The sequence below is a fragment of the Hippoglossus hippoglossus genome, chromosome 19, assembly GCF_009819705.1.
Source record: "Hippoglossus hippoglossus isolate fHipHip1 chromosome 19, fHipHip1.pri, whole genome shotgun sequence".
In the NCBI taxonomy this organism is placed as follows: Eukaryota; Metazoa; Chordata; class Actinopteri; order Pleuronectiformes; family Pleuronectidae; genus Hippoglossus; species Hippoglossus hippoglossus.
In genome coordinates this window covers 12,030,075-12,042,218 of record NC_047169.1, presented here as the reverse complement: position 1 = coordinate 12,042,218, position 12,144 = coordinate 12,030,075, and the positions used below count along the sequence as shown (strand labels likewise).

General features: G+C 41.1%; 1 protein-coding gene across 1 annotated transcript; it reads right to left on the bottom strand.

Annotated features, from left to right (window-relative positions):
* Positions 1-16: 16 nt before the first annotated feature.
* Positions 17-10,456, bottom strand: mki67 (marker of proliferation Ki-67). The gene is made up of 19 exons (XM_034571601.1): positions 10,261-10,456; positions 9,739-9,843; positions 9,034-9,115; positions 8,632-8,747; positions 8,080-8,149; positions 7,886-7,961; positions 6,916-7,566; positions 6,558-6,790; positions 6,385-6,455; positions 6,092-6,333; positions 5,752-5,867; positions 4,763-4,940; positions 4,535-4,675; positions 3,597-4,190; positions 3,422-3,505; positions 2,788-3,011; positions 2,675-2,733; positions 1,694-2,428; positions 17-1,657 (listed from the first exon to the last, which is right to left on the bottom strand). Exons 2-19 carry the CDS (start codon positions 9,825-9,827, stop codon positions 394-396), a joined length of 5,025 nt encoding a protein of 1,674 aa, XP_034427492.1. The 5' UTR covers positions 9,828-9,843; positions 10,261-10,456; the 3' UTR covers positions 17-393.
* Between the last annotated feature and the right edge of the window lie 1,688 nt (positions 10,457-12,144).

Sequence of the window (12,144 nt, the reverse complement as noted above, 5' to 3'; positions counted from 1 at the left end):
CTTCAATAGGCTTTGTATAAGCTTTAGGATTTATTTTTAAAACATCAGAATCTTTTTAAACATGAAGTACCAGATATTACATATTCAGATAAAAGTATATTCCAAAATATAAGAGAAATCCACACCAGCTTCTGAATTGTATAAAAAAAAAATTTAATGACCATTTTTTCCCACTGTTAAAATTGTTGCAAGATCGATAATGAATAACATACAACTTATATAAATGGTTAAGACAAGATTCCCTGCAGTCTTCAATAAAAAGAAAAACAAAATCTAGTGCTCAATTTCCTAATAAAACTACTCTCTAAAAATACTAAACAATCTAAAACATCACAAATACAAAACGTATAAAGAGAAAAATGTAATTTTGACTGAATATATACACAAATGCCTTTATTTCTTTGTTGCTCTTCCTCTGCGGGTTTTTGGTTGTGCCTCAGCTTCAGCATCTTCCTTGGGATCCACCGTTTCTTCAGTGACCTTTGTCACTCGTCTGGCTCTCTTGACGGGCTGAGCTTCAACAACTTCCTCTGAGAGATCCTTCTCTTCAGTTTTGTCGGCATCGTTCGACGTGTTTTTGCTCTCAGCGTCAACAAGTTTGGACTTCTTTCCACGCACAGCTCTGACGGGTGTTGCTTTTGGAATCTGGAACACCTCATGGTCTGATTTCGACTTCACGGACCTTTTGGACCCTTTGACGGCTTCTGTAACAGCGCTGGTTAAATCTTCTGAGGTATTCACCTGATCGCTGCTCACCGTCAATTCATCTGTTGTAGGCTTAGCTGCAGCCCGTTTCCCCCTCTTAGCCGGCTCTGCAGCTGGAACAGACAAATCCAGGGCTGTGGATTCGGTGTGTGTGTCCTCAGTGAGCGTTGCAGCACCCCGACGCGCTCTTTTGGCTGGAATGACTTCTGAGACTTGATTTTTCACAGTTTTCACACCTCTTGCCCTCGTAGGTTTAACGACTGGAGCGTCTGGCTCAGCAGTTTCCTCCTCAGCCTCCAGTGCCTCTGGTACTTCAGCAGCAACTTCAGTAGCTTCTTTTCCTCTCCTGCCTCGTTTGGGTTTGACAGCAGGCACTTCTTCAACCTCAGTGGACTCCACAGGTGTTTCACTTTCAGCGGCTTGTTTGGCTTTTTGCCCTCGTCTCCTGGGTTTTGCGGTGACAGGAACCTGCTCATTCATCTCCAGTGGTTCAGCAACAGGCAAAGACTCCGCCTCCTCGGGGGCGACAGTTTCAACAGTTTGGATTTCTTCTTCCTTTGGTTTTACACGTTCTTCCTTAGTTTTCCTGGTTCTTGTTGATTTTTTAACTGGCTCTTGGACATCAGAGGTCTCGGGTGAAATAGTCTTGACATCATTCTCTTGCTTTTCTTCCTCCCGTTTGGTGTTTCTTCCCCTCTTTACCCTGACTGGGGGCTGAGACTCCTGCTTGGTCTCCACAGTAACCACTGTGTCTTCTGCAGCCCCAGTCTGTTCAGTGGTGTCAGATTTCATCTTTCGGCCTCTTCTGGGTTTTGCAACAATGGGAATGGGCTGTTGAGGCTCATCACTAACTTCAGCGTTCTCCGGCTCTGGTTGAGGAGGCTCAACAGGTGTGTGTTTTGTTTTTCTCCCTCGAACAGGCTTTACTACAGCTTCCTCTGCAGGGGGAGCAGTATCATTTTCTTCTTGGCGGGTGTTGATCAGAGAAGTCTGGTCACTCACAGCTTCAGAGGGAATCTCAGTCACAGGTGGCATTTCCAGTGATTTCTCTGGGGCAGCTTCAGGTTTATCATCAGAGGCGTTTCCTTGAGACCTGGCATTTCTGGTTCTTGTCTTTTCTCGGACAGCAGGTGCTGCAGTGGCTTCGGTTTTCTTCCCTCTTCTTCCTCTGACTGGAGCAGGGACCACAGGATCCTCTGAATGCTCCTTTGCTACATCTTGCTGCTCTGGCAGAGACAGTTCAGTTTCTTGTTTTGGTTTTCTTGCTCGCCTCAGCTTCGGAGCAGCTTGCTCCTGAGGGGCTGCACTCTCATCTGCTTTGTGGTCAACTTCAACTGCAGGGATCTGTTCGCCCTCAGCTTCTGGTGCATTTTCGGTTGCAGTAGCAACTATTTCAGCTTGGTCATCAGAAGCCTTTTTGGCGTTTCTTCCTCTTCTAGGCTTGGCGTCAATTTTTGGAGGCTGAGAGGCACTTTCTTCCACTGTGAGTTCAGCATCCTTGATTTCAGTGGTTTTTGCGTTTCTGTTTCTTGTCTTCTGTTGAACAGTAGATGGAGCTGTGGTTTCAGTCTTCTTCCCTCTTCTTCCTCTGACTGTAGTCGGGGCGACAGGTTCCTCAGAATGTTCTGCTGCATCTTGTTTATCCTCAGCTGCCTCAGGTTCCACAGTTTTTGCTCTTCGCCCTCGAACAGGTTTCTTCTCTTGAATAGGATCCACAGCAGCGGCCTCCATTTCTGTGTCTTGGCCAGTTGAAATCTCGATCACTCCGGGTTGTTCCTCAGACAGATTCTCAACAACTGCGTCCACTTCGGGTTGTTCCTCAGACAGATTCTCAACAACTGCGTCCACTTCGGGTTGTTCCTCGGACAGATTCTCGACAACTGGGTCCACTTCGGGTTGTTCCTCGGACAGATTCTCGACAACTGGGTCCACTTCAGGTTGTTCCTCAGACAGATTCTCGACAACTGCGTCCACTTCGGGTTGTTCCTCGGACAGATTCTCAACAACTGCGTCCACTTCGGGTTGTTCCTCAGACAGATTCTCGACAACCTCTTCCACTTCGGGTTGTTCCTCGGACAGATTCTCGACAACTTCTTCCACTTCGGGTTGTTCCTCGGACAGATTCTCAACAACTGCTTCCACTTCGGGTTGTTCCTCGGACAGATTCTTAACTGTGTTCACTTCTGGTTGTTCCTCAGGTAAACTCTCATGTTCAGCTGCCTGAGAGATGGTTTCTATGACATCTGATGACTCGTTTTCACTTGGCTCCTCTTTCGTGTCGTTGACAACTTCATCTGAGACAGCTTCTAAAATGAGACAAACACAAAATCAAGTTGAGGTTCTAAAAATTATAAAGATAAAAAATGTGACCTGTCGACTTTGATAATTCTCTCAATAAATGCCACATTATCTTTTAAGTCTAAAGACTAGTTTTAGCTCCTGAGTGAAAGTTGTAGATTTAAAATCTTTAAGCAAAGTGACAAACACAAACATGACAAACACTGCAAAATATTTTACATATTGATCAGTTGTGTTATACCTCCTCAATGTGTTAGCACAATGCATATGTATTATATTGAAACTTATATAATATTGATTAATTCCCAGCCCTGTTTACAGGTTTGTTTAATATCTCACGATACACAATTTTGACATAAGACGTCAAATAAGGGGGACAAATTAACTTATTCAAAAAGGAACATTTAATTAAATATACCTTTTGCTGTGTCAACCTGGGGAACCTCATCGATCACATCTGATGGTTTGTCTTCTTGTAGATCCTCATTGGCAAAGTCTAGTTCTATGAAAAACAGAAAATAAAGCCATACAAAAGTTTAAATAAGGATCTCATCAGTGTATCTCAAACATTATTCTTATTAAACTTAACTGACCTTTTTCTAGACACAGCACTGGAGAGCTCTTTGCATTCAGAGTTTTCATGTCAGCCATTTCAGACAGGTCCTCGGATTCTGGCACATGTGCTGGTGTCTCCTGAGGTTCCTCAACACCACAGAGACTCACATCATCAGCCTCGAGAGCTTCAGCTTCCTTTTGTGGGGTCTCGAAGATTTTCTTAACTCCGGTCAAGCACTCTTGCTGTTCAATCTTCTGTTTGGGAGTCTTCATGATTCTCTTCACTCCAGTGAGGCACTCTTGTTGTTCAGGTTTCTTCTTTGGAGTTTTCAAAATCTTCTCCCTCAGGTCCTCAACAGGTTCAGGTTTTTGTTTTGGGGTCCTCGTGATCCTCTTCGATCCAGAGAGACACTCGGGTTGTTCTGGTTGCCGTTTGGGAGTTTTTACAGGGCTTGTCTTCACCTTGGTGCTCTTCTGCTCACTAGATTCATCAGAGGGAATCTCTGATGCAGGGAGCACACTGACAAAGCTGGAATCTTTATCTTCATTCAGGAGGCGTTGAACTGCTTCACTGTTGTAACTTCTGTCTTTCACTGTAGATACCAGATTCAGTGGAGAAACCACCATTTCCCCTGTAAAACACAACACATTTCATTAGTTTATAAATCTAATTTGACACCCTGTTAGTGTTCGTAATTATAAAGAATTGCCAATGTCACGCACTGCTTAACCCATGTGAACTTGTAAGACACAAAAACAAATGCAGCAGTCCAACATAAAAATGAACATAATATAATACAAGCAAAAACGATGTCTTCTTATCCCATACTTAACAAAAGTCAGCTCTACTTTGTAGTCGTTTTCCATCAGAAAATAAATTCATCATTCATTTATTTGTATAGAAAAGTTCCTCTTTGTGAAATAGAAAGATTATTTTTCAATCCCCACTCAGAAACAGTAGTATGAAACACTTTACCTGGCCCCTCTGGTGTGTTCAGAACTGATGGTTCGACCACAGATGTGCCCAGAACTCCCCCTGGTGTCTGGTCGACACTTTTATTGATGGCAGATCTCTTCTTCCTTTCATTTACCGGGGTTTTATACATTTCAGTAATTCCTGAAACCACAATGCACAACATAAGCCAATACAGTAAAGAACAAAGTCTATACAATCAAATTCGTTAGACCAGAAAAGGCTAAATACCAGTCAAGTCCTCGTCCATTTTCATGTTCTTTTTTAAGAGGGCAATATTGGTGACCACTCCTGGTGCAGCCCCAGTTGGGTGTAAGACGCTTTGTGTGTGCGCTCTGCCCACAATGATGGTAGCAGGTGAATCTGCGTGTCCGGTGCTGACGTGGCCTTTGATGTTTCTTGCAGGTGTCTAAGAAATTGAGAACGAAAATTATTAGGGTTTTCAGCAGTAAATTAGCAAACACATTTTAAAATTAAAATACATTACACATTATACTCAAGTGAGGGACCTCCAGTAAGGAATACAATTTATTTCTAAAAGCAACAATTTTGCATTAGAATAACAGCTTCTAAACTAATACTTATTTGTAACAGGAAGAATGGTGACCCTTTCATTTCCACTCCCTTCCTTAATGCCTGTTCATGCACCGAGTAACTGTGGTGAACATGTCCACTCCACCACAAGAATTTTCCAACTGATAGACTATTAACATCCAGAACTTGGCCCAGCAAGTTCAAGAGTAATGCAAACTGTAGATCAGTTAAGACTTCGAGGGCATTAAAAACAGGGTTTATCACCAATATTCCGCATGAAAACTTACAAGAGTTTGAGGTGTGTTACTAGGGTTGCAACAGTATGAGATTCTTATGTTACCATAACCACTCACAAAATGTGTCATTGTATACTGAAGTTCAAATATGATTAACTACAATGAGCCAGTGTTTTGTGAACTACCCAGACTGTGGCGACCCACCATAATGTCTTTTGTCCTGCTGCAGTTTCAAAATAAGCCAACGGTTTACACTTTTCATCATAAGATCAAACTTGTGTTTTGTTACCGCCTTGTGGCTGCAGAGGTCGCTGTTGCTTTGACAGATTTATTATGAAAAAAAAAAAAATCTACTTTTGTTTATAATAACTCCAACAAGTTAGTTGTTGCAAGACTTGCAACGAAGCAAGGATGTAAATGTGCCATGTTGGTGTTACAGTGTCCGTTTACCTGTGGTTTGGACACAGTCTTCTTTGTGGTCTTTTTGGTGACCATCTTTATAGCTGGAGCAGCCACTTGAGCCTTAGGTTGACCAAATTTCACAATGTCCACCCAGGAATTTTTCACTGAAAGGAGAAAGAAAATTAAGTGTATTTTTGTTCATTGTTTCAATAGTTATAAACAGCACTGATGAAGTATTTTAACTCGTGTTATAATACGTGAATGATAAATGCAGTTTGATCGCTTTATAACTATTTAACACTGTAAAAGTTGCTATTGTTGATGATGGGAAGACAAAAGGAAATACTTCTAATGTAAAAGATGTTACAGATTTCAGGGTATAATGTACCTTTCATAGAGGCCCGTGAGATGCCACTCCTGCGGATCACTTTTACAGAGCTCTTGGCGATAATTGGGGTCTTTCTTGAGGTGCTCTTCATGCTCTTCCTCTTCAGAGGTATTTTGGGGGTTAACGTGACAGAGTCTTCTGCCACTGGAGATGGCGTGATGATGCGGGACACAGAGAAGCGCCCTTGCACTGTGGGAGTTGAGGGAGAACTTCCTCTTACAGAAGATGGGGTCTTGGGGGATTTCTTTGCAGGAGTTGCTGCCTTGGGAGAAGTGGACCTTGACTTTGGCGATTTCTTTCCAGGAGATGCTGCCTTGGGAGAAGAGGACTTTGAGTTTGGTGACTTATTTCCAGGTGAAGAGGCCTTAGGTTAAAAAAAAGATACATTTTAAACAAGATAATGTGAGTCATAACTGTTTTTATGGTCACATTTTGATACTTGAGTCACGATCTGTTAAAATCTTACCTTCAAGAGTCCAATGGCGGATGCTCTTCTCAGGAGTGACTGTTGGGGTTTATACAGAGACAAGCTTCTCCGTGGAAAGGCTCCCTTGCTTAATGGAGAGTCAGGAGGAAGTCGTTTATCAAACAACTCTGGGCTCAGGGCACCTCCAAAGGAAACACGCTTCCTCTTCATTTGTGATGTGGGCAAGTCAGCCGCAAGTTTCCCACATTTGCGCTTTTTGGTCGTCTCTTTTACTAAAAATGAATAAATGATTACTGATCATGTTGTCATCCACCAAACATCTTAACACACATGAATGAATAATTATTGCAAATTAGTCAAAACACTTAAATTGAATTTGGACAAGAGTGTTCAATACCTTGTTCAGCTTTCCCAGAGTTCCTTGGTGATTTCCTCTGAACGGGCTCTGGTTCAACAGCAGTCACTGCTGGTTTAACTGGTGTGGTCTCCCTGCTGCTTCTTCTCACCAGTGACTTTGGAGTTTCAACACAAACTTGGTCAACAACCTCAGATGCACTGAACCTCTGGGGGGTTACACGGGTTCTCCTCTGAGGTGAAGTTGTTTCAGACTTGATCACATGATCAACTTCTTCAGCTGCAGGTCCAGGATTCTCAGAAGATGTTGGGGGTGACTTCTTCTGCTTCTTCACAGACTTTGGGGTCTCAGTATTACAACTCTCATCTTGCCCCTTGATTTCGTCAGCTTCAGGAATTACTTTAGCCTCATTCTTCATCTTAGGAGTGCCTTGGTCTTCTTTGAAAATGACAGGTTTTACATCGCTTTTCCTGACAGACGCAGGTTTTGGGGTGCAAAACTTTGAGGCAGGAGTTTGAAGCAAACTGGCAGAAGATTTACGAGGGGTCTTGACATCCAGAGACTTTTTTATCATTTGATACAGATCATTGAATGGGGAGTTGGTCTTGTTTTGCAGCAGGGTGGCATCCTCCTTGGACTCCACCTCCACTGTGTTCTCCAGGGTTCGTTGGATGTTGTCATGATTAGTTCCATCTTGCGAACAAACAAACAAAAAAATTTTTGTATCAATGGCCAGTACACCCAACAGTCCAAATATATTTGGAACTAAAATCTGAGGTCCTAGGCTAAAGAAAAACTGGCATCAAATCCCTGTCCTTGGGACACACAAAATAAAATAAAATGTACATAAAATAACTCACAAAATGCTATTCACCTGTAAATGCACTAATCATGCAACATTTTCCGTTTCACTGACACACATTTCCTATGTTAAACTAATCAATATATGCAATGTTCAAATGTAGCACTCTTATTGTGCTAATTCAGATTAACCACCATCAGACAATCTCACCTGTGAACACTTCAGAGAGCTTCCTTTCTCCTGTTTCAACAGTGAAAGTGTCCACCACTTGCTGATCCTGAAGAACCTAGGCAAAAGATACTTTCCTTAACACATTTATAAAATCAATGCAGAGTGAAGGCACAATTTGAGGAGCTAGGATGGCTGAAATTTGAAGTGATAACCAGTTGGTTAAAGTAAATTACTTTGAGGGTTTCACTTTTGCCTCCTGCGGAAGATCTCTTCTTTGGTGTTGGTGCTGGAGGATACTCAAACCTGAAACAACAAAGTGCAATAAAATGTACCTATGATCTTTCTTACATTGGTCATGACAATTATTAAAGCCTGAGTAAAGAGCGTTTGTATTTTACACTTTTATTCTGTCCAGGAAATGTTCTTTAAGATAAAAAAAAATGGTATTCTTAGAGTAAATACCCATGACCACGAAGGTAAGTGGAGAAAATAAACAATCAATGTGTGTTAGACCTTCAGACATAACTATAAAACTGGTACTTGTTGCACAGTTCTAAAAAGGGACAGTTGCCTCATGACTGCTTTAGAGACAATACAAACAGTATTTTCAGCTGTTTAACACAAGTCCAACCATGCATGTATGTAAGGGTCATATTATTACTTAATAGCAAATGCTATAATACACAATTCAATTAATGAGTTAATTCTCAATAGTGAAAACAATGGAAAAATGACTCTTCCTACAAACAGGACAGCAAACTCCGTAAACGTTTTGCAAGACTCACCTGAAAGAACGGTCAATAACTGTTATCACATCTCCATGCTTCAAACGCTCAGACTGCTCCAGAGCCTCCCCGTTGATTCGGGTCGGATTCACTGAGCTCAAATTTGTCAAAACAACCTGGAAGACAGAAAAATAAATGTCACTTCAAAACACTGTAAAGTAGATAAAGGCAAAAATACTACTACTACTTGTCAGACTTAATTTCAGTTGTCAATTCAAATTATTTAAGTAATCAGATTATTTTTAATCAGAATCCTTTTTATTGCCAAGAATATTTTCACATACAGGAAATTGATACTTAATATCTACAAATTGAACAATGAAATGACGGGCAACTATTCAATCACAATTTAGGTTAAAACACATATGTTCATACTGTCACGTTCGCTACAAGCAATGTTACCTCTTTATTTTCATTCAGGTCAATTCTGCAGTGCTCCTTGGAGACTTGAGGAAGCTGAATACGAATGTCACAGTCAGGTTTCCTGTAAGATCACAAGCAAGTGTGTCAACAAGAGACACATTCAGCAACATGTAATCTAAACCTCACCGTGCTACGTGTCACTGAACCACTATCCGTTAGATGGGGGAAAGAAACTAGGTGTGTTGGCCCTGAACTGTAAAACTGGTGCTTGCTGTATAGTTCCAGAGGACAGCTGTCTTGCGGCTCCTATACAAAGAGCATTTGCAGCTGTTGAACATGTGAGGCCCAACAACACGTGTATATGAGGGTAATTGTACTTAATGCACAAGTCATTTTGATGGTAAGTGAATGAAATGTTGCAACATGTGTACAAGTAACGTGGAGAAGTGAACTGGAGGTTTGAATTTGCAAAATGGAGTCTGCAGATCTTTATGTAAGAACAGGAGAGGACATGCATGTAGGATTGTGACGTGGGAGGCTGATGGCCCGCCTCAAAACCGCAGAGGACTTTTACAACACTTTGTCCCTTCATCACACTACACGTAGTAAATTGTTGACTCCAACATTGTGTGCTTGTAATATCTGTTACACTGAAGAGGGACATCTGAAGGTGAAACACAAACTAGTGACAGAAAGGCTGAAAACACACGTTGATCTCGGGCAAACACATGAAAGTGATCTCACCTTCCGAACATGCATGTGGCAGTGAGAGGAAACTCGGTGCCATCGCCTCCACTCCTCTTGATCACGACTATTTTCCCGTGTAGAGGCATTTTCGTTTTACTTTACCTAGAAGAACACACAGCACACACGTGTCAAAACAGCTAGCTAAAGAGCAGCAGCCCAGCGGTGGGGTTATTTAAAACATGGCATTTAACCATCAACGTTAACCTTCATGAAACACGCTGCAAACTGAGGAATACGTGTGCGACGGTATTTAACAGATCGCTTATTGACTAGTTAGTTGCATCTTTAACGTGCGTGTGGTTCGAAGTTATTTAGCGTGAGTTTAAACACACGTGTCTCCCCCGTGGCCACGTTGTAAAACATTAGCTCATCACGCACAGATGCCAAATGTGTCAAATGTCGTTAAGTAGCATTAGCAACGACAGTGTGAAATAAAAACCAGTTGAGACATAAAGTGCTAAATCCTGTATCGACTCAATTTGACGACTTCGCTGATTAAACACGCATAGCGGACCTTACCTGTAGTTCCGTTCAAAGACACGTTAACTTCGGACCGTCCATAAACATCGAGCGGGATGCGTCGAAGAGGAATTTCACTATAATATCATGTCAGACTAAAACTACCGTGGATATTCTACCGTACGCTAAAAGGAACATGGACGAACGGCTAACTTCAGCTACCTTAACCGGCCGAGCCTCGTTGCCCCTTCCTGAGATGCGCTGTGGTATCACTCCGCCGACCTACACACGCAGTACAAACTCACAAAATACTCGGATTACCAAATATTTTGAAATGAAATATTCGTGTTATTGTGTTCTGCTGTGTTTTTAAATATGTATGTATGTGTCTGAATGAAACATTACGCGTATTTGTATAGAAGGGACTATTTTGTTTTTGAATGCGGCGGAACGATATCGCTTCGGCGGAGGGAAAGCCATTTGAATTTGTTTGAAATTCCGCGCGAAGGGTTGTGATTGGTCGAAACGTCATCATCTCTGAAGAAGGCGGATCATAGGGCTGACCAATCACCGGGCTTCTTCATGAAAACGAGTCCAATGATCTGAACCACAAGTACATTGTAAATAATAATAGTCATAATAATGATAGTGCTCCTACTACTACTACTACTACTACTACTACTAATAATAATAATAATAATATTATAACAATACTTGTAATAATACTCTAATAATCGTAATAATCGTAATAATTATTATATTTGGTTTGTCTGTATGATTTATTCAATATATTTTTTAAATACCTGTACTAGTGCTACATCATCATAACAGACCCCTTCCACTCAAATAGATAAGATTAGATAATCTTGTACCTTTACCTTTGATGATTCTCTGTAGAGGAAATGTACAATTGACACAGCAGCACAAGGGAAAGTAGCAACCAGCAGTGCAAGGGGTCAAGTGTAAGTACGTAGAAATGCTATGTGCAAGAAATAGAAATAATGGATACAAGTCTGTTTTTCTAATGTGCAATATAAAGATGAGTATACAGGTTGTGTATTTGTGCAATTTGTCCAAATTCATTGTAATTCACAATATGAGCAGCAGTCATTCTTGCACTATGGATTATAATGTTTGACCGTTCTGTGGTTGTGCAGTGTAATTGCTGATGGCACAAAGGAGCCCTCAAGTAGATGTTATTTTCAGTTTAATGCCTTGAATCAAGCACGGTTTGATCTGTTTGAGACTAATGCACAATTTCAAGTTACAATCAGTCTTTGATAAAGTGGTTTTCCCAAGACACCAACATGAGCATTACATAGTCAGAAAATGATCATTGTACTGTGCACTTTAGTGGAGGTGAGTCAATCTTTAAATTTATCCTCAGCCTGGTTCAATCGGTAGAGAGACAGAGAGCTACAGAGCTTCTGTTTATGTCATTTCCTCCATTCTGTTCCTTATATTACCTCCACCATGGAGGTTGTGTTTTCACCCCTGACTGTTTGTTTGTTGGCAGTATCACCCTAAAAACTACAAAATGTCAACCAAACCTGATGGGGGATGAGTCCTGGGAAGAAAGAAACCATTCAATTTTGCCATGGATAGGAAGTAGGTGGTGGATATAGGATTACATTTTTTCACTTTCTTCTGCATTTCAAGATAATGGCAATCTCTAAAACATAAGATAACAAAATATTGAATACTCATTCTCTAAGGTCTATGATGCAGCTAAATTATCCACATTGCTTTTATTAGCTGGTCATAAACTTGGTCAAACCAAACCAGTAAGGTCGTAGCTGCGAAACCTCTGAGACTATTCAATTGTGTGAGGTTGTTTTACAGTGTAGGAGTTCAACGTTTAGGAGAAAGAATGTTTGATTTCTTATTTAAAATTCACATTGAACTGGGATTCATTTTTATTTCTGATTCATCCATCATCTGTGG